The following is a 23,213-nucleotide window of genomic DNA, read 5'->3' as shown; positions in this document are numbered from 1 at the left end:
ACAAGGCACCAGCGAGGCAAAAAAATGTCAACAGAGCAAACCAATGGAGAAAACCAAACAAATCCCACAATACTTCTAAATACTTTTAAACTTCTATTTAGAAGAAAATAATAAATTTTAAAATGTGTTTCATTATCTAGATCTAATTGAAATGCACCTCAATTAGAATACTCCATCAGGAGAAAAAAATCCCACTTTTGTGACTTTTTAAAAGCAAGCTTCCACTTGGCAAGTAAAAAACACGTAGAGCTTTTCCAGGCCCCATACGTAGCTCAGTCTGGAGGTTTTTAACTCGAACAACAGATGTCATTGACAAACCGACACACACAGAAAGCACAGTGCTGGTGGCTGTGATACCACCCGTGAGAAAAAGCACACCACTGACGTACCTTCCACCATCACAGTGCATGTTTGGTTTGTTTTCTCTTTTAAGGGAAAAGAACCCCCCAGACTTCAAGGATACCCCCTAAAGGCAATGGGATCAGAGCAGAGTCAGAACAGTTACAAGATCAGAATGGAAAAGCACTTCCAATCGTTGGCTTCTTTCTACCCGCTAACGAGAGATACTTAACGAATTTCACTCAGTGGTTTGGATGAGTTGTACAGATCCGTTTGTGAAAGGACCCATGACTTTAATAACAAACAGTCAGTGCAAACCCGTAGTAAGCAGCGCGCGGTACTTTACAGAAAAGACAACAGTGAGGCTACAGGAAACCGACAGGTGTGTGAGTGACACAGGAACCTGCTGCATCTCTACAAGGGTTCTTTGCAGCCCATGCTCCTAAGGCCATTTGCAAGTGTTACCCGTCGTTTCTATAACGAATCAGGCCATTTTATTTTCACCGATAAAGTGGTTATGATCGTCTCTGAGTGTCAGTGTAGGTACAAGAGAGCGCAGGGCTGAAAAAAGCAGGATCTCGAGCAGTTTTAAAATGTAGTTTTGTAGTTGTAACTTAGCTGCTAAGAAAAGTCTCCTCCCCTGATGACAGTGCGGATTCTCTTCCATCTTTGAACATTACACTTGACACGACTGTTTATCCACAGTGGACAACACTGGGTAGTGGTAGCTGGTATTAGGTAAGCTCTAATGATTTATTCTCCAAGCTCACATATTTAAGAAGATCTACTACTATGTCCTGATGAGCGGGGACCTTTCTTCTTCAGTGCTCTGAAAGAAAAAAGTTGCAACAAAGGAAAATTAAATGTGGCACATTAGAGCGCTTCCGTGGTGGGGAAGCTAAATTTCTTAAACTCCAAAGAGGAAAGGAAAAAGCTCTTGGCTCCTACTTCTAAGTGCAGATTTACTAAAGGAACCCTCACTGTGCAGGCAAGGTGCTGGAGGGTGGATGGCAGCTTTGGCAGGTACCGGCACTGGGACGATGCAAAGAGATTTCCCTGTGCCTGTGCAGAGGCAGAAGGGGATCAGGGTGAGTGGAGGAAAAGGGCCAGGATGCACTCCACTTAGGGTGCTGCATTCTCCAGATGACATGGGCATTCAGCCTACTGACATCATGCCTGGACAACGGAGATTGCTCAGGCTCCCTGTAGTACCTTCCACATGACAGAAGACCATAGTCACCCTGCATCACAAAGATAGCTCTGATTGGCAGAATCATTTTTACGTTTGCAGGAAAAGCAATAAAAGCAATATAGAGAAAATACAAAAAGTACGTGTACCTCTGTCATTTTATTCACTGTGAAGAGATGTTCAGGAACAGCCAAGAGGGCTGGTATGGAGCCATACATGTAGTGAAGGGCAGGAATGCTTGCGACAGGGCCCTCAGGCAATGGTATGGTTTTGATTTTCTACCCGAGTTTGCCTGTGACACAGTAGGCTCAAAAGCCCAAAGGAAAAAGGACTGGGCTCTCATGAAAAGGAACCTGAACTGTGGTCCTGAGAGCCCCTGGTGATGCAATGCTTCCTGGGTACCCAGAGGCATACAAGACTGAAGCAAAAGAGCCAGAGATCAGCTGCTCGAAGCCGCTGCTTGAGGAAGGGAGGTTGCACACCTCTCCGCCAAGCTGCTGCCACCGCCGCCGCATCCCCAGCTGGCACTGGGTCCCACAGGCTAGAAGTGCACACGCAGCACAGCTGTGCGCTCGGGGGGTTCTGTGTGCTTTCCTACATGGCTCTAAAGAGGTGCTTGGGTAGCATCATACAAGCAACACCACACTAAGATCACAGCAACTACAGAAAGAAAGCAGCCTACTAGAGTACCCAGTCTGTTCCTTCAACCAAAGAATCCAAAGTTTATCTCATCTGGACCCTTTTGTCTTAGGGTGAAATTTTGGCTTTCAATGTTGTTAAGTAATGGCCTTAAAACCATGACATTTTGAAACAGAATTTTTCATAAATAGGTGTACAAACTAGTATTATCTGGACAGAACTATTTGCATGCTGCTGTTTGTAAAATTCATCCATTCTTTAGTTATAAAATTGCATTATGATTCTGAAAAATAATCAACTGGCATAAGACAGTTTCTACTGAGAACACTGTCAGACTGCCTGTGACTATATCTGTTCATCAAACACAGTGGGCTTTTTGCACATTACCCTTCAGGGTCCTCTAGACAGGCTGATTTTTATTTTTTATATTACTATCAGCAAGGAAATTAGGCACAGAAAATGCTACCTGTCTTACCACAATTGTCTCTTATATTAGCTGCATTCCTTTGTTTTGGTGCTTTTATTCTGTGTCTATTAAAACATCCCTTCCCTAAAAAGGTCATTTTAAACAAAAACGACACATTAAAATGTTTCTGTGTAGACAATGAAGAAGTAAAATCAACTAGAAGAAAACCAAACACAGACAAACATACAGTAAACAAAGTCAAATTCAAGTGTTACTTACCTCTTCTCTTACTCCCTGAGACCTGCACACAAGCACACTAAAAACAATCCCAAAAACAATTCCTATTGCCATGATTACAAAAGGGATTCCAGTTACAACACTGGCTTCCAGCAGGACGTGCTTGAGTTTGTTGGCAGATGCTTCATCAATCAGAATGCTCTGGAGTAGAGAAGAGATGAAGAGAGAGGAAAAAAAGAATATTTCCATTCTTCATATTAGGCCATTTTACTTTTGTGGGGGTAAGCTAACAACACTCCCACGACTCTGCACCTTTGCTTCCTTGCATAATGTACCTTCCCTCTGAGAATCCCCAGCTATTCCTCTGAGGCCAGAAGGCAAATCTGGTCTGCATTTCTAAAGGAAGTAGTGATTAAAATGCTCCGGTTAGGAATGCAATAGCACTGGCCTGGAATAATGACACATATCATCACAGGTACTCTCCTAGAGCGTTCCCTGAATCCAGTGAATTCAGTGATCCAACACAGCACAGTTTGTACTACTACTGCATTTGCAGAAGTCCCCAGAAACAAAGATGAGATTCTGCACACATTCAGCCTCTTCACCCGAGCAGCCTTTTTCCTTACTGTCAATATCTTCACAATTAAAAAGACTACCCAACAAAGATTTTCCAGAACTAAACTTAATGCAGTGGTCAACAAGCGGCAGAATGATGTTAATAGGAAACAACTTCCTACTTATCACTACATAAAACAACAGGAAAAACATAATTTTTTCATGGCTAGCTCAAAGTCAGTAGTTTTGCAAACATAAACATCTCACAATGCTGCAGAGAATGAATGAAATTATTTACCTCATTTATATACATCACTGGGAAAATTAGTGTTCGGATGTTACCTGTTTCACTGTGTTAAAAAGAAAAGAAAAACAGCAATAAGAAATTATGCTTTTCCGTTCTTTCGACTTGAGGGTTCTGGAGACAGATTATAACAGAGCTGTGAACAAGGAAACTATCCCTAAAAAAACACTGGGCTGTTGCTTTCTAACGTTGGTTTTCACTTTCCTACTGAACTAGGACAATGTCAATCTCCAAGAAGCTAAATAATTTCTGGTTTGGGATATGGTGAGGAGAAAAAACAAGGGATCCATAAGAGGCTTGTTAGTAACTAACTGAGTGACAGATATGTCAGTCAACAGGAACACTAAGCTAAGCTGAGGCTGAATGTTACTCATATTTGTAAAACACAGAAACAGTTGTCTGTCACATAACATTCACAAAGAAGAAAAAAAAGTGTACATGAAGTAACAGCCTACTCCTAAACTGTGTTAATGTAACAGCTCCTGGGCACCAGAAAATAAGGTGGTGTTAGTCTGAAAAAAGTTTGAGCATCCTAAGAGGACTGGACTGATTAAAACACTTATTTTTAGTTGTAATATATAGCAAAAGCATGCTAGTAAGTAGCAGCTCAGAAGCTGAGAAGCAAAAACAGCTATTATATCTCACAGGCAACAATGAAATCAACAAGTCAGAAAGACACAAGGTAAAGGTACTGGTATTTCTACACAACTTTATCTGCAGTTTGTGGACAAGTCCCTCAAATTGAGACAACTAGAAAACCCTGCAGAATCCATTTGGAACAAAGAAGCAGAGGAGCTATTTTACGCACACATGTACTCCTTTACGCAGGATTGCACTGACTACCTATGTCGATAGAGGTTTCTATCCTTTATCATACCGTTGTAGTCACAGGCAAGGTCTTTCTCTCTACCTGATCAAACAAGCCCTTCCTCATGAGTGGTGTTTTAAAATCCACCACCTGATCTTCCGCCTTGAAGGGGTCATGTCTTCTCATATGGTTTTCACATGACCACTGCTGAGAAATGACAGCAGCTGCAGTATTTCTGCCTCCTAAAAGCAGTGAAGAGTAAGATGGCATTACTCACTGCAATCAGCAGCAAAGCCCCAAGTTTCTACCCTCCTTTTGCTGTGGCAGGTCCTTTCTGGACAGGGTCAGTGTGATATACGGATGCCACTACAAGGATTGTGTGCAACCTGTCTCCAGCAACTTGCTTTTCTTGAGTTTTTACTCTGCAGAAAGAACTCCAATAGCCTCTTGGGCTGCAAGTGAGGAGGATACTGCCATCTGCAATTAAGATTTGACTGGCTTTCTCTCTTAAATGTTCTGTCTCCAACCAATATTCCATCTGAATACAGCAGACACATTAATTCTGAATATCAAATTAGATCTGAGATATTCACCCAGCAGCAGAGAACACTTACAAGAATTCAGGTAATTTTCTGACATGAACATTGATCTGCATCCGCTTGGCTGCTTGCAGGACAAGCCCTGTCAGCTGGGGAATAAAATAAAGAAGTGAATTTAAAATAATAATAATAATAATGAATGTGAACTAATAGGAATTAGGAGAATACAACCTAATAGTTGCACTGATATGGATTTGCCAGAGTGGTACATGACTCCCTTGGAGTTATTATTTATCCACATTCACCAAAGGAAGACATTCTTATATTTTATATGCCCAGACTTCAGACTGCCTCCGAATTACATAGATGTGAAGAGGCCACAACAGAAATAAGTGTGCCATCATGGGATGCAAACCACACTTAAGCTACAGAGGAATCCCCCATCTCTCAGATCTAGATGTAGTTTTGGAAAAAGCTGACAACTAATGCTGCTTGTTCTGATCTCTGAATACGAGAGAAACCTTTCTTTTTGCAGATCTCAGTGAATAGGAGTGTATGGCCCCAGAGATGATAAGCACAAAACATTTCTCAGAGTATTGCCACCACAAATAAAAGTTTCAATTGGAGGCACAGAAGTATTTTCCCTGTTCAAGCAGCCGAATTTAGTCCGTGGTGGTGAGAAGGAGGCGGCACACAGCTCCTTTTACTCTCATACTTCAAAAGGGGAAGTAGGAGCTGGCTAACAGGAAGAGCCTGGCACCAAACCAGATGCCAAGAAACACGCGCATTAGACCTTCAGGCTTTGAAAGAAACTATGCAATTTCTTCCTGCTCATGCTAAACATAACAGCTTGATGAGTCACACTGTTTCTTTCTGCAAACTAGGCAGGCCATGGTTTTCCTCTCTCTCTTGATCTACCTTCAGATGTGGATCTAGAGGACAGCATAAAACTACAGATCATGAGTTGAAAGCTCTCTTCATTTCTGACATCTCACAGTGAGATTACTAAAAACTCTGCAAACTACCATGGAAGACATATTGACCATGGCTGTGTATCAATCTTTCTGTGGTTCCATGCTACCTAAGTTGAGTTCAACGTCCATTGAGTATATCTATCTGCTGTCTTAGTCTACATACCTAGCTTCAACTTGGGGAAATACAGACAGGAAAAAACCCCAGTGGGTTGAAAGCAAAGTGAGGAGAAAAAGCCTCATCTACTTCTCAGAAGTATTTTAACCCCTTCAATGCCAGTCTGATAGCATCACTAACTGCCAAGGTATGATAGGAAAAGCATTTTAATTCTTGGTACCCAGCAAAATTTATTCTATATAAGCAAATATAGATAGTTCCACATAAGCTAGTGAAGCTTCACTGTGATTAACGGGGACTACATTGATACACATCATGCAAGAAAGTGACCTAAGTCTATGAGCTTGGATTCATCTGTATAACCCTCCAAAAAAGGCTGTACTTACAGGATTGATATCCACAAATGTCTCGTGGTATTCCTTTGTTGGGTGCATGCCCTCTATGTCACTTATAAACTTTTGCTCTGCTTGGTAAAAATGTGGAGCTGACAGAAATATGGGAGCACCTGGAATGTAAAAACACAGAAAACCACAATTGAAAAAAGAAAAGATTTGAAGAAGTCTTTGAAGACATCAAAATTCTTTTTGGTACTGGGCATTCACAGAATGATAAGTCCACTCTGGGGCTACAGAGTTTACACTTTGACTCCCTGTCCTCTGAACAATCCAAAATTTTCCATGTTCAGCATCAGCACAGCTTCACGTCACAAGGCTGTATGCTTGTGTATTGCATTATTTGCATTCACCTAGGCACAAATGACACTACCTGCATAAGAGAAGACTATAAATACCCAAGCTGCTCAATGTGGATACTGGTTCTTTTGATTTCCCTGATTTAAATCACTGCTGGAGCTTATGGCATCTCACAGGAACATCCCCTCAGATCACGTCTTCACTACAGCAGTTTAACACCAACCAACCAACCACTTGTTGGTGACTGACTTCACTGAGCGTAGACGCATTTCTACAGGCCTCACCAAACTGTCCTCACATATTTCAGACAGAAAGGAGCAATACGCTCCCACTGAAGTCCCTCCAATCTATTTCCACTGCCTGGCAATATACCTTGCTTGCAGATGCTGACATTGAGGACACCAGCACCAGGGCAGTTTCCTGGTGGTACGCAGAATCCAGCGTTGTCTGGGTTAACAGTGGTGTTGGCAAACACCATAGGGGAGGGCACAAAGCGGTAGGTTGGGACACCTGCAACACTTCCTGAGCTGTCATACACCAGGTAAAGAGATCTGCAAGGAAGAAAAGCCAGACCAAGATTTGTTAGTCTTCAGCACATGCTGATTACCTGCTGCAAATGTCTCTGTTGATGCCTGTGCATCTATTTAAGTTTATAGGAAGCTGAAAGTTTGGCCTAAGCCCATTCCAACAATCTTCTGCATTCAGTGTAATATGTTTTTGATCTACACATGTGTATCTCATCACTCTGCTGCTGCACCAAATGGACAATACTGCACAAATTGTGCTGTTCCATGAACACTGATGCTTGCCTTCAGCATTTTGGGGGTTGATTCTGGTCCCTACGATGCTATTGTGTGTTGTGCAAAGCAGTGCTGGTACACGTAATTGAGGGGGAACACAGTGGGGCAAGGTCAGGGGAAGGCACAAATTTGGCAAGTCCTAGATTTATCATAATATACATCTGTACTGATTTAGATAGAGAATTTCAGATCATTTTTGTTGTCCACAGACAAGAAAACTTGGAAGGGAAGAGACCTGCAGGTGGAATGTCAGGAAACACCATGTTTTCCTGCATACTGTTGCATTTTAAGTAGCACTGTTTCAAGCCATGCATCTCTGAAGAAGGTAGTCTGTGTTCTCTAAAAAGCAGAGTCACAGGAAGATTTTCTAAGGAAAGAAGCTTCAGGCAAGGTTCATATAAATCCTGTTCCTCTCATTACAAGCCCCCCTAGGCAGTCCAGCCACTCTCCAGACACCTTTTTGATTTCCACTTTACCTTTCTTTAGAAACAACACATCTTTAACTTGATGCATATTGGGGTGCCTGTGGTTTAATTCTCTTGTCCTTCATAGCACAAACAAATACTGAACACTGATACTGTTAAATAAAATGATGGACTCAAAAATATCAACCTAATATGAAACCTCAATAGGAATGGACACAAATGCTCTGCTGTGAAGTCCAATTCCCTTTTCTTACCTGCAGAAATCAGAAGAAAATATATAAATGTTCTCATCTTTGCTAATCAATGGATGAAAAGATGTCCCATCTGTTCCATTGATCATGTTACAAGTCTTTGTTGTCCACCAGTTCAATGACCTGAAGAAAATTAAGCAAGGAGAATAAAGTTTAAAAGACCTTTAATTGGTGGTCAGTCCAGGTTATGCTCTGAGCAAAGGATTAACAGACCTGTATAGTGCTAAGTTCTATTTCCTCTACTAACAAAAATAGGGTTTAAATTGCATTTATCTCATTATTAAACCGGTGGCAAACAAGTAAGAATCCATCTGCAAGAGTTTCTCCCATATACGTAATTGATGGGAAATGTTTTATTTAATGGGAGAGAGTTGCTTTATGTAGTTCTTTGGCTTCTGTGTAATGCTTGCTGCCCTCCAAATAAGTGTCAGGCACCCAGGCATGAGCTTTCTCAGCCCCAGCTCTGGGCACAGAGCAGCAAGGAATGGTGCTGCCTGGATACGCAGGATGTCTGTGCCACAGCCTGCTGCTTTGGTACTTCAGCCCCACAGGGCATGCAGGGTTGTCCCAGAGGAGAGAGTGGAGAAGGGGCCACCTCTGCCACAGGGCACGCAGGGGCTCAGAAGTGAGTGTTCACAGCAGTCTGCTCTCTAAGGGCAGGGCTGTCTTTTCATAATTACATGACCCATGCTAAAATACTGGAGGCACAATTGAAGCTAGAGCTGCTAAGAAGTACCATCATCTCCAGAATAAAATAACCTTTTTTTTTTTTGGTAAAAGAACATAAAGATGAACATTTTTGCTCATTAGAAGTATGAAAAGAGGCAAATTTTAACAGAGGCCTAATCACACTGAAAAACTTACTCTTTTCCTTTCCATTCCACAATTCTTGAGAAGTTAAGGTAGTTCATTTCTCCACTGAGGAAAACATATTCTCCATCATCAGTTCCATTCATCTGCAAACACATAGGTGAGTTTTTGTTATTCCACTCACCTTGTTAACACTTGGCCAGTAACTATATCAGAATGACAGGAGTCTGAGTTGTCATCACTTCAATTCCACTCTGGGAGCAACTACCTTGAAGTGCGTGCAAATCATCAAACTTCACCTTGTATATGAAATCAGGTGGCAGTGGCTGTGCTAAATTCTCACTCCTCCTAGGTGAAGGGGATCTAACATTAAGTTAGCTCTTCTTCCCCTTTGAAATTTGCCAATAGCAAAATAAACCCACAGAAAACAAATTGAGTACTGCAGATAATCTCTGAGAAACAAGCCCAAGCTGACTTGCAGTCAGAGACACTGAGGAAGCCAGCAATGGATATTGCTCAGAAATAACATACAGTCTCAACTAACTACTACTAAGGAAATCTTTCAGGAAATTTTCTTTCTTTCACAGTGCTGGTGCAAATAAGACCACATTATGAAAATGAGCACAGTCAACAGTAGAGATGTTTATATCCACTCTTGGAAAACTCATGCATATATGACAAAGGGAAGAGATAAAACACTTGAAGTTGGACCACAGGTAAGAGCCTAGATAAAACCAAACTGAAGAGGAAACTTCCTTTTGCTACCTCTGCAGCCTCAGTCTCCACAGCCTCAGTTTGTGAGCAGCCTGGCTGGCAATGACAGTCCCAACACTGTGGCACTGACATCACTCCCAATTTAAAGTGTCAGGAAGTCCTGCACAGTAATTACCTTATTAAAGAAGCCAAACACCGGGTCGATTTCAGGATGCAAAACATGAATGGTTGACAGGAGTTTGTCTTTGTAGCCCCACAGTAATTCATGCACTGTGCGAACTGTGAACAGGGATTCTTGGTACAGGAGCAATAGCACCTCCGTGGCAAACTGAAGAGATGTTGCCCTGGTCCACTCCATTGCAGTCTACCAGGGGATTAGAATCAGGGATAAATGGTCAGATTTATTGTTGGATAAATAGTAACAGCTGGACACAGACAGACACATATCAGCACTGCACATGTTTCACTTGTATTTTCAGTTTTGTTACTTCCACTTGTGGCAAGTAACATGCAGGCTAACCGGTTCTTCAGCAATTCTTAACATGGAAGTGCTCCTACAGGTTCCCCCTCAGCCAGACACGGCACACACCCAGGTTGGTTTCATGCCAACCCCTTCTGTAGTGTTCAGAGTGGATTTTAAGTGAAACTGGCAACACCGCTTTCTAAACAGTGGGAACTGCTGAAGATGTGCTCTGGATTTCAGCCTGAGGAAGTCATGGTTTACATTTTGAAAAACAAAGTCTATAAAGATAGGTAATCTGCAAAATAGAAACACCAAAAGCTATTTATTTCGTAGCTGGAAAAGTGATTTAATGATATGTATCTAAAAAAAAAAAAAAAAAAAAAAAAAAAAGGAAAGAATACTCCTTCAATGAACCAAACTGCAGCTCTTCTAGAACTACCTGTTACAGTATATCTCAGTCAAAAAATCTGAACAAGAGAATATTAACACTCAAATGCCTGTGAAGAACTGTAAATACAGACTGTACTGTTGGCAAATTTCAGTAAGCTGCATTCTATCAAATACCACATAGAGTACATTTATGTATTCACCCAAATCTAAACAGACATTTTTAGAAATTCTAGGGAAAAATTAATAACGGACTTCAATTACAGGGTATAAATGAGCATAAGGAGTAAAGGCTTCGTTACACAACCAACAAGTATTTCTGTACTGTCTACTTTTCCTTGCAAGGTATAACTGCTTTGTATCTGCTTGTTCTTGAGCTGTCAGTACCTGTGTGAGATCAAAAAATAATGGTCTGCTTCTGTAGTCTGACCTAAAACAGAGCGTGAGTGCCTGTCTTAATTGTAATTGGTAGTACCTTCTCATTCACTGGCATCTGAAATCCCTCTTGTATAATTTTTTTTCCAGTTTGTGATGCAGACTTTGAGGTGATTTTTGAAATTTTGATTGAAAACAACAACAAAAATGCATTCAAATGTCAGAGTTCCTCCTATGTGTTTGATTTCAGTAACTCCCTAATTTTGTTTAGTCATGGAAAGCCAACAAGCCTGATTTTTGCTCATTTCCAAATTGTCGGCTCTCAGACAAGGAGTGAAAAACTGATGCTACAGAGGTGTTTGGCGAGGAAGGAATGTAACAAAAAAACCACAACAGTTCAAACCTAAAATGAACGCAGCATCTATCTTGATATAAACTGCCTCTTGAGTTCTTCAATCATCTTTATCTACCACAAAAGGGAGAGGCAGTATGGAGCAACAAGCTGGTAGGTATAACACGAGTTACACCAACTCCCAAGCAGAAATGGAGGAGAACTCACCACTGCAGGAACATTAATTGTTCTAATCAGATCCACTTCAGGGTCTCCAACTGACTTCTGAGGTTCAAATACATACGTCTTTGGATTCAGAGCAGATACTTTGGTGCCGTTGTCCAAAAACTGAACATGCACTCTTGGCCTGTATTCTCTGAAAAACAAGAGTTTGCTCTGTAAGCAAGTTAAACGTGTACAATTAATGCTAACTGCAATCAACTTGTGGCTATTGTACTGCTCTAAGAAAGTGAGCTGCTCATAGCCTCAGAGGTGCTTCTGGTGCTGTCTAAGCACTCAGAAAAGCAACATAAAACTTAAGATTGCTGACAAACAAGTCCAATTGGAAGAAACATCAAATGCTACCTGGTCCAGTAAGGTCTAGTAAGGAAGTCAGATCTTAACTACCATGAAGCACATGTCATAACCATAATTTAGTCCATGAACAATAGCATTTTGCAAGCAAGAAACACAATTCTATAGAACCGGCTGGCTTAGGTTCAAAATGAGATACATATCTATCTTCAGCAAATGAGAAAGCAGAAGTGGCAGGTTGTCTTCTCATGACATTATCCTTCTGGCATATGTCTGAGTTTAAATGGACTGTACTGCATGAGCATACATTCATGTAACAGCTTGTTCATTTTTACAATGCTTTGCTTCCTGAGTAAATTCTAAATCCAAAGATGCAAAGGTGAATTATCCTGCAAGACTCTGTTACAACATTTTTCATTCACTGCAGATCATAACTCCACTCCTGGCTGCACTAGATCTTTAATGCAGCTTAATGACAGGCTGTATTATTTGATTTTGTCTTTCTAATTTAAATCAAACTGGAAAGGTCTACAAAAATCAACCATCTCCCAACATTCCTACAAAAACAGTGTCATCTACCACTTCTCAGCATCCCTACCACCTATGAACATTTTGGTCTGGGTACTTTCTAGTTTGATTTGGCAAAAGCCTCTTCTACATTAATCTACTCTATAGCCTGACGCTTGAACAGAAGGGGTGGGAATGAACAGCTGTGAAATGTCTTATCTAAACCAGGCTAGAGGTAACCTGAGAAGCCCTTCCAGCTCTAAAAAGTCTACAGAGGAAAATAATACTCCCTGACTAAGGACACAGGTAGGAGCACAACGGATGTTAAAGACAACAATCTGTTCATGTGTGCACGAGCAGAAAATATTCAGCTGATCTTCGGGACTTAGCAAGCTTGGGCAGATAAGCAGCTTCCATTTAGAATGAATTCTTTTATTTATTGTAAATCCAACTTACAGGATATAAAAAGACAAGCGTGGCTGCATTTTTGTTTGAGAATCTACTTCTGCACTAACTGGGTTTACAATCTATGTTGGTCAAAACCATGAACTGTTTCAAACTTAATCACCTAGGATGAGACTATTTAGCCATCTCCTCCTCCTCTCTGTCACTCCAGACATTTTCCCCTGCCTGCTGGGGGTGGTTCACTTCCAGCCTTTCTACCTACTACCCAATTTGATAAAACAACTGAGCCATGCACTTCTTTTTAGAGTATTTTAGACGTTCTGCCACATGCTAAACCTAAATGGCTCTTGATTACTTTGCTACACTGGGCCTGTGAGACAAACCTAGCATTTACTCTCTGGCTCTAGCATGCAGTATGCCTGCAACACCTCTTCCCCATCCCGCTCCTCCATCGTACCTCCTCCTTCCCCACCCACCGCCAACAGTTGGGTTCAGTTAACAACAGCAGTTAAGCAAGGATTAAAGAAAGAATCTACTGGGAAAGAGCACTTCGGTTTTTAACTTTCCTGTTTCTTCCATCCGATGGAGCACAGTACAGTTGAATTTTGTTTAGACATGACAAAATTAGGCAAACCAAAGACACCAGAAGCTGGAATGTACAGTCTGCCTCCCTTGGACAGCAATGAACAAGGCAGGAATCACCTGCCCCAACCTGCTCCCACACAGACAGCCTGCGGTGTGTGCTGCATGGGAAAGCTCTGCCAACAAGCCTCAAGTCAGTAACTCTCTATTTTTTTTCTCCAGTTCTACCAGTTTATCTAATAGAGGTATTCTGCCAAAGTAGCATAACTACTTTGCCAAGTCTTAACAAACACAGTAATGAAAAGGAGGAAATGGGAAAAGGGAGGAAGTAACGCAAAGCTGAGCTGTGGGAGGAAAGGAACAGAAGGGGAAGGCATATTGCAGAGAATTAGGCAGCCTGAGAGAAAAATGTCTGGATCAATGTGTGACAGTGACATTGGCAACAAGAAATTTACATTTCTGTCTTAGTTCTCATACCTCCCTCAGTTCAAAGGCCGTCATGTCTACTGCCACAGGACTGCTCCTGGTGTACATTACTGTGTGCAGAGGAGCAATATGAAACTGTAAGGGAAAACTTACTTGTAAAGCAGACTGAAATCTCTCCAGGTCCAGAAGAGTCAGACTGCTCAGTGTGGAGCCATATCATGCAGAAGGAGAGGCCAGGAGGATGGATAAGCTCCAACACTGCACATGGCCTTACTGAATCCTGCTGTCTGTAAAAATTGTAGATGTATCTGAATCTAAGTAGGTGAGGGCTGGCTGAGGGAAATCCCTGTAGTTCCATTCTGTAACTGGTTTTCTGCCCGCATTTTTACTGATATGAATTGTGCAATTCCAGCTAGGAACTAAGTTCTAAGTGAACACATGAATCACATCTTTACGCAATGCTCCTCTTGGAATACATCTCAGTCAATCAGTATCTTCCTCTCACAGTACAGTAGGCCATGATGCAGAGGGCTCCTTTGCATCCAGCTGCTGAGGAACAGCAGTGCAAAAGCAAAATCTTGCACAAAATCTGAGAAGATGCTGGCTGAATCTGAAACTGCTTGCAGGTTGTTGATGTGTCAGCCTATCAGGTGTACTATCCAGGTAGTGATGAATGAATCTATTCTCTGCTGAATAGTTTTTCAAGCACTCGTTAACAGCTAGGTTTCATCCTAGAATGGGATCCCAAACATTCTGAATCCCACTTTTTTGCCTCCTTACACACACCAGGTTTAGTGAAATATAAACACAGAAAAATGGTCCTACCGGTAGGTATATGGCCCTTTTTCCTCCACAAGAGGAGTAGCACCTTGAAGCACTTCTAGTGGATTTGTCACATTAAAAAAGTAAAACTGCATGTAGACTGGTGGAGGAGGATCTTCCCAAGCTTCAAAGGTTTCTGTGCCATTTTTTAATACTGTACCCTGAAATAAGAGAAAGACAAATAAGCCATTAGTGGTAGATGCTGAATGATAGTCATAGGAAAGGGAGAAATTCTATGCCCTCAGAAAAAAGCAGACATTAAGATTGGAGATCGCAACTCTACAGATACTTTGTGCTTTGCTTTGAAGCACATCACCAAATCAGACACATACAACTAATACAACTATACTTGCAGCCCAGGGGCATACTTTGTAGGAATTACTGATTTGCTTCTTCCTACAGACAGTTCTGCCTGACATCTTTCAGAATGAAGACTTACCAGCTACTGCACAATGATCCTCTTGCACTCCCTGTATGAGCAAAAACATAACCTGGTGTAAAACAGCACAAAACAAGCCGTATTACAGAAAAAAGAAGTGGAACTCAATAGTGTGAGGTCAAGAAGTCATAAACAAGGTATCTCAGGAGGAAAAAGGCCAGAAAAGAAGTTCATCTTCCTTGTGTTTATGATTTATTTGCCTAAGAATGTCAGATTCCAGTACAGCTGTGACACTCTGTCTCCAAAGCAATTGGACTTTGTTTCTCATTGGCCAGGGAGAAAAAGCTGCAAATGACAGAAATTTAAGCAGAGACTGAGATTCACACCTTTCTGAGGACTCTGAATAGGGCAAATGTTCTTTGCCCTCTGCCTTTAATTACAGCAATGAGAAGGTGTGCATCTCCAGACTACTTGTGTATTTTGTACTCAGCAAAACATGGGCCTACAAAGTAAGAGCTACAAATAATTATTTTATTACAGAAGCTCTTACATAGTGAATCAGTAATTCCTATATCCATGTGTCAGAAGGAATGGCACAGCTGTAGCTGTATGCAGCTGCCTTAAGAATATATAACATAGGTCTCAATCCCATATTTTCTTACCATTCCATTTTACATAAAATTCACCACACCTATAAAAGCATCACTAAGAACACCACAAAAATCAGGGCTTTTCCTATATTTTAACACTGCTGCGCCAAAGCTGCAGTAAAGAAAAACATGGCTTGCAGAATGGAATTTACGAGAATATGTGAAACAAAACTCTATCTTTGAAAAGCTTATCACCAGTAGGCGAAAGAAGGAGGGGAAATAATTTGCAATTAAATGGGTCTCATCAACACTTGCTCTTTTTATTCTTCTGAGAAAACAAGTCAAATATTGTTAAGCACAAATTCAAAAGCAAGGCAGGCTGGACAGCTGCCATTTCTTGGTTAACATCTATGAGGTCTTAACTTTTATCAGCCACAGTGCCTCAGGATTCTTTCTTGGTTTTCCCACTAAAGGAGCTGTTTTCTCAGCATGCAGCTTTTAATTTTGTATGATTGGATAAAGAGAAGACTGTTTAAAAAAAAAAAAAAAAAAAAAAAACACACATTGGCGGGAGCTTGGAATGGCAGCAGTATTCCTGAATAGCAAAGTAAGCCCATCCAGCCAGTAGCATTCTGCAGATGCAGAATGCTTTCCCCTGAGGATTTCAAGCCACATTTTCTACAAATGCCACAAATAACGCAAGCCATGTTTCAGGTGCTTTGTGCATTTCTTCTTCCTCACATCCACTGTTTCCTACACAATCCAATGCTCTTGATCTGCTGTTTTGCAATTTATGCCAACGCGGCTCAGGCCTATATTCAGACTGAGCCTTCCCGAAGTTGGTTTGTAGGATCAGAAATAGAAAATCTCATTAAATCAGGCACACTGTTTCCATGACACTGCCAGAAAGGGCTGGGAATGACACAGCATTGTATTTAATGAATCCAGAAATGACCACTATATTTTTTCTCCATATGCACAGTCAGTTATTTGAGAGGCAGTGGTGTAGTACCCTACTGATGTCAGTCCCCTTTCTAAGTCGTGCACAGCTCACATTTCCCACGTGCATGAAATACAATTGAGTACGAATGTGGCACCAATATTTGTATCAGACTACTCACACCCATCTTGACCTTAACTCTGGGAATGAGTACTATTCCCCAAGAACTAGTAAGCATTATCAGAGCACCTATTTACCACTCAAACTGCTCTCACATGAGGCAAATAAAATGAGAGATTGCTCAGTCTAAATGTTCAACTTTTTAAAAAAGTGAACCCGTCATATTAATTCCAGTTTCATGTTCCTGAGATTTTGAATTTTAAGTGATCCCCTGGGAGATGAAGTACAGAGCAAAAGGGCAGTGAAACACTGTCATACTGCGATTTATTTGCTGGATCTGCGTAACACTGCTTGGATCTCTCACAGAAATGACAGGGACTAATTTTAGCTCTGCACAGTGACAGCAGCAGTGTAAACCCACATTCACAAACTTCTGAGCAGGACTTAGATATATTCCCATAAAATTCTCAAATAACAAAATACAGTGTGCTCTTTTCTTCTGTTTTTCACCAAATGTTACCAGGAATATTTGCATCTGCCACACGATACTACATCGCCCAGTGCTAAGAGAAAAATTATGAGCTCATATTTGAACAAAACGTATGTCCATGCCCCCAGCCGAGTTTAGTTCTGCTGACTGATTCACAGCAGAGGAGCCTCTGACATTACATGTGTGGGATCATTTTTTTGACAGAGGTTGTGGTCACTACTAGGACAGGCAGGCTGCAAAATACTAGATTACATGACTGCTCTTTAATCTAAAGATATGTACAGCCTCACCTGCAGTTATTGTTGCTGTACTGTCAGAGATTCAGTCCTTCCCTCCTGATACATGCAGAAGTACAAAGCATTCAGAACCCTCAGATCAGACTCCAGTCCTGCAGGCAGTAGCCCAGGAAGGCCTGAGACTCTGAGATGCTGTCTCACAGAGACGTATGATGCACCTTCTGCAAGACCAGCACCTAAAAGCAGTGCACTACATGATCTTGTGTCCTCACATAGCTGTGCTGCACAGCTTCTTGTTTCTCAGTGGAGTCCATATTAATTTCAAACAACAAAAACATCTGTCCCACTGGCTTTATTTACTGTGACAGTCCATTTGCTGGTGTTTCCTTGCCTTAGCATCAGATCACAAAGAGGAAATATAAAATGAGCTTTTCCTCCAAAATGTAATTTTTACTGCTGGTGATAGTAGAGTTTTTTTCCTGAAACTGCAAAATGATCTAATTCCAGGACAATACATCCATCTGTGACAGAACTGAATCACAACTTCTTAAGGGAAGCAATAGGGTAAACGCTCAGGCCAACACAAGCAGATTTCTCTGACCCTGTGTTTTCAGAACTGTCTGTTCAAAAGGAGCAACTCAACTCCAGACTAAGCAGTGCTGAGAGTATTTCACATTAAGCAAAAGCTTACAGTGATCAATATGTAAAATAAGTCAAGCGATAAAATATCTTCCCTGACCCTCTGGGTCTTACATACTCCTAATAATTCAGCTCTAGAGACTGCTGGCAACAAAAGCCCATTGAAATTTAAAGGGGTTATAAGACTAAGCATTTTCTAAAATTATCAGCATAAGATATGTGGCATAAACAGAACACTTGAGTAAAGACACAAGGACTGATTGTCCAAGTTTTGCATTAGGTACACAGCTCAAGGGTTGTCATGTTCATAAACTGCACAATTAAGGCAGTAAAATCCACAATCATGCAACAGATATATACGATAAGACAAACATTGCTTGCAGCTAGGCAAGCCTTTATCCTGTGGGCAGCTATTTTATTCTCTTTTATTGCAGTTTTTTTCCCATGATTTGATCAGTTTCAGGTGCTACCCCAACAACTCACAGTGCTGGACTAGATGGACATCTGATCTGGCACAGCATTCTAGTTCACACACACAAAAAAAAAAACACTAAGACTGACAATAAGAAAACAAATTTGAATGCTTTCTGAGAAAGGTGTTCCCACTGTCCTCGTTTTACAGAATTGCCTGCTGACTTTCCAGGGAATATGAAGTCTGATGTCCTGCTGATTCCCCTGTCCTTCCCATACTTCCACTGTCTCCAGGAGCCCAGGAGGACTTCATGCTCCCTGTCATTGGCTGGAAAGGATGTGGCATACAAATTCCCTACTGCAAGCCAACTTATCATCGTTGCTCTATGGATTGTGAGTTTGGATACACATGGGCTTCAGAAGGTCCAAAATGCAGCCTTCCAATTAAGCTTACTTCACTGCTTCACTTACTTCACTGCAGTGCTGTTGCAGGACTGCTAGAAAACCCTCAATGGAGTATGGACTACCTGTGGAAGACAACCTCCTTCCCCTTCTGCAATTCTTCCAAAGGCAGGTGGGTGTGGATGGTAAAGAGGGGCCAGCATGAAACACGAGCACTGAGATGGCATTTCACATCCATTGCCCTGGACTTCAGAGCAGTGATAGAATTCAAAAAGCTCTTGTCTTGCCGCATTTCAAAGGCAAATTGAGATTTATGTATTTGTACAAGATTTTCTAAACTGTAGACATGGTTAAACAAGAGACAGTAACCTGCTAGGCCACACACAAACAAGAAAAACATGTGGAATAAAGAACACGTGGAAAGAAGCAGAATCAGCAGAGTGATGAGGAAACACAATGATTAGGGCTGAAAGCTGTTCTTCCACAGTTTGAATGCTTGGCTCTTGCAGATGGCCAGCAGGGTGCCACTGGCTTGTGTGGGGAGCAGGATGCTTGATCCTGTGCAACCCAGATACACTGGCATGAGCTGCAGAGTACTAAGTAGGAAAAGACTGAGCTCTAGGAACTGTTTCTTGCGTTACCCAAAGCTCTGGCAAGTGACTATCAATTTACTCTTATATAATCAACCACTAAGGGTAAGGAGCATGCAGCTAAGAGGTAATACGCATAAGGAGGATCACAACTAATTCCTGACAGTCCTACGCTATCCCACCAAACCTTTTTTTCTTTCTTCACCCCCCTGCACTTGTGTTAAGTCCATGAAATATTTGAAACTACAACTTCTGCTGTGATGCAGAGGATGACAGAATAGCTTGGTTTGCACAAAACTTTGCATACATTAACATTCACAGCAGTTCATTTCTGCCTTTCAGAATGCCTATGAGCTGACGATGGAATGACTGCAGAATAACCCAGGCTACACTCCACTTCACTGCCAGGAGGAGCTCCTGAAGAGCAGCTGACACACTGACAGCCCACACCTCAGCTCACCCTATGGTGGCCTCCTGTTGGCTACACCCCAGACTCAACAGAAACACCTGGAACTTGTTTTAAGCTGACTGCACTCATGAAATCAAATTAATTTAAGACACTGTAGCTTCTCAGTGAGGAAATGCCCACTATCAATGCCTTGAGGAAAATAACAGCACGTGGGTTAGGACAGCAGACTTCTGTCACCAACCAGACAATAGCACTGGTCACATCATGCGGTAATGCTCTTGGTTCCTCTGAGTAATACAGGCCATTACATTCTTCAGACTAGGAAGATTAGTTAATTTACATGCTTCACACACACTTTAAGGGAAGACAGCTACTGAGGAGTGCTTTTCATGATACGTAGGGGAGTTTCTAACACTAATGCAGTTGACCACGACAGAAATCCAAATGGCCAGCATTTGGATTTATGACCAACATGACCATAAGGGAGAAACAAAAACTGAGGAGGACCTCTGCACTCCTGAGGATGCCAAGACAGGTGTCCCCAGACCACAGCATGCAGCCCGTCTACTCCAGAGGCTGCAATAAATAGAGCAGCAGGGAAAAAGCTGCCAGAAATATATGATGGAGATGGGCAAAGGTGGAGGCAGGAGGAGTGCTTCAGGTGCTCCCTGCTGCCCCGTTGTGTGTTGCAGCATCTCCCCCCCCCCTCGCCAGATCACAGCAGATGTCTCACAGCCTGTAAAACTGTCTCAGAGCGCTTATTTTTACTCATATTGTCTGATTTCATGCAGCCCAACCCGAGCCCCGCCCCGGCCATAAAGGACCAGGCGTTTCGTCGCTGAGAGGTGCATGGTCCTCACCCGACCGCGCTTGGGCACCAAGGAACTGTACGGTGCCATTCCGCCATCCCCGTCCTCCCTCCCTCTGCTGCCCAGGGTTATTTTGAGAGGGAATAAACCCATCGGGAGGGACTGCAGCCGAGCTCTCACCTGCTTCACCTGCAGGTCCACCACCGTCTGAAAGACATGCGCCACCAACAAGGAGACGCTGGCGATGAGCAGCGTCAGAGCCAGGACCCCCACGGTGACGAGACACAGCGACCTCATGGCTGCCGCCGATGAGACACAACACCGCCGTCAGCACGGCCGCCGCCAGGCTCCGGGCACGGCGCAAGGGGCGGGCGGCCGCCTCGCCACGCCCGCCGCGGGGCCGGGAGCTGCGGCAGCGGAGCCACCCGCCCCGCCGGGCACCGAGGGAGGGAGGGAGAGTCCCGGTGGCGGGGGCAGCTCCGCCGCGGGCGGGGGCCGCCTGCGTGTTTCGGCGGAGCGTTGCGCGGCCTGGTTGTTGGTTCGTGCTGAAATCTTCCTGCCTGCTGTGGGCGCCTCCTGGTGCAGCAGTCACGTGTCAAGGGTTTGCTGTGAAACAAGTGGAAGAATAATTATTCTTTAGAGGAAAACTTGTAGGGAACAGAAACAGCCTCTAGAGCGAGTAAAGCTTCGTAGGGATCGGATTCTACCATAATTCAGTGCAATGCAGCTTCCAGTAGTGCAGTTAAGACGCATAAGAAATAAGGTGATGTATCCACTTCTCCTTTAAAAGGCAGCGGGCGCTCCTGCTCTAGCTTCCCACCCAAAATCACTTCCTGGAGCACTGCAGGAGGAGGGAGAGGAGCACGCAGCTGTGGCTTTCCCAGAAATGGACACTGTGCTATCTGCCTTCCATCACAGCCTCTGTATTTCACAAAAGGAAGGGAAGTCCCAGGGATGCAGGACCTCTGCCTGTCCCACAGCCACAGCCATGCTGTTAGCAACACTCGCACTTATTAAGTCTTGAATTGGCTCCCGCTTCTCCAGCATTTTCCAGTCATGGGGCAGCTGGCCATAGTCGTCTGGATTCAAGTAACGCCTTCCCTTAGGGAGAGCAAGTAAACTATCAGATAGATTCCCTGTTAAAATTGCTGGGGACAATGTTACAATGTACTTTTTTCTCTCATGAAAGGTTATGAGGTCAACTTTCATTAATTACTTGGGGAACTAGAACTCGTGTGGTTCCTCTTATGCAGTAAACAAAACCCACTGTTCTGTTAACAACTTTTAATTTGGATTCCCATACCTAAGTGGTGACTTCACTCAGTTTCATCCTCTTCTCTCCAAAAACAAAGCAACAGAATAAATATTAGAACCCTTTTTTTGAAGACTAGTTGAACTATAGCAATAGAATTCTCCCCTTGAAAAATCTTCCATAGGAATTTCCTTATGGAACCATAAACTCTCCCTTACCCCATAAAATACTGTTTTTGGTGGGGACTGGCTGTCATGACGACTTCTACAAGTGGATATCTCCTCCCAGAATGCATTAAACATTTTCCATGGCTTCTTGAATCAGTGTAAAGGAGCCCTTGTTCTTGCCTCACCTGAAGTAGTGCAACTGCTTTGTGCCTTATGTTTTGTCTTGAGGATATCCTGATGCATGTACTCCAATGTAAGTCAACTGGTCCACTGTCTCCAAATCAGAGGTTCAGAAGAAAAAAAAAAACAAAACACCACCAAGATAAATAAACAAGAGAACACTTCTCTAGTTAAACAAAGCCATTTTTACCATCTCTACATGTCACAGCCATGAAGCTTTTTTATTAACAAAGACCATGCTGTTTTTATACCAATACTGAAACCACAGAAAGTCAAAAGGAAGGTGAGAACATTTAACAGATTGTAGAGACCACATCTGAGTTATTATATACAAGATGCATGATTTTTTTTTATGTAAATTTGCTTTGCCATTGAGACAGATGAAAGATTTTTTTGCAAGCCCAGAGACCCCAGACCTTGCAGATTAAGCACTGATTCCTGCAGAATTTTGCTTTTAGCTTAATTCAATGCTGCAATTTTTGTTTTGCCGGAAACCTACCCGTGGAATGTACAAAATGACACTACTTGTTCATACAGATTTTCTAGATACTCTATGTGGATTATTTCCTTCCTTCCTTCCTTCCTTCCTTCCTTCCTTCCTTCCTTCCTTCCTTCCTTCCTTCCTTCCTTCCTTCCTTCCTTCCTTCCTTCCTTCCTTCCTTCCTTCCTTCCTTCCTTCCTTCCTTCCTTCCTTCCTTCCTTCCTTCCTTCCTTCCTTCCTTCCTTCCTTCCTTCCTTCCTTCCTTCCTTCCTTCCTTCCTTCCTTCCTTCCTTCCTTCCTTCCTTCCTTCCTTCCTTCCTTCCTTCCTTCCTTCCTTCCTTCCTTCCTTCCTTCCTTCCTTCCTTCCTTCCTTCCTTCCTTTTCTTGGCAAACTATTTTACCTTTAGAAATCAGAAACTGCTTACTAGCAATGATATATTTAAAGCACTCCCATGAACACTGACTCCACCTCTGAAGTGCAGCATGGGA

The 23,213-nt window shown here is 42.5% G+C and overlaps 1 protein-coding gene across 1 annotated transcript; it reads right to left on the bottom strand.

Annotated features, from left to right (window-relative positions):
• Positions 1 to 1,129: 1,129 nt before the first annotated feature.
• On the bottom strand, positions 1,130 to 20,941 carry SCARB2 (scavenger receptor class B member 2; the record flags this gene model as incomplete). The annotated part of the gene is made up of 12 exons (XM_079534978.1): positions 1,130 to 1,168; positions 2,853 to 3,011; positions 3,664 to 3,715; positions 5,092 to 5,165; positions 6,492 to 6,610; positions 7,170 to 7,348; positions 8,277 to 8,396; positions 9,138 to 9,229; positions 9,973 to 10,161; positions 11,582 to 11,729; positions 14,633 to 14,790; positions 20,825 to 20,941. The coding sequence occupies 12 exons, from the start codon at positions 20,939 to 20,941 to the stop codon at positions 1,130 to 1,132; spliced, it is 1,446 nt and encodes a 481-aa protein (XP_079391104.1).
• Positions 20,942 to 23,213: the final 2,272 nt, after the last annotated feature.

This window comes from Tetrao urogallus, assembly GCF_951394365.1.
Source record: "Tetrao urogallus genome assembly, chromosome: 4".
Lineage (NCBI taxonomy): Eukaryota > Metazoa > Chordata > Aves > Galliformes > Phasianidae > Tetrao > Tetrao urogallus.
The sequence above is the reverse complement of the archived record's forward strand: the minus strand, read 5'-3'. Positions and strand labels throughout refer to the sequence as shown.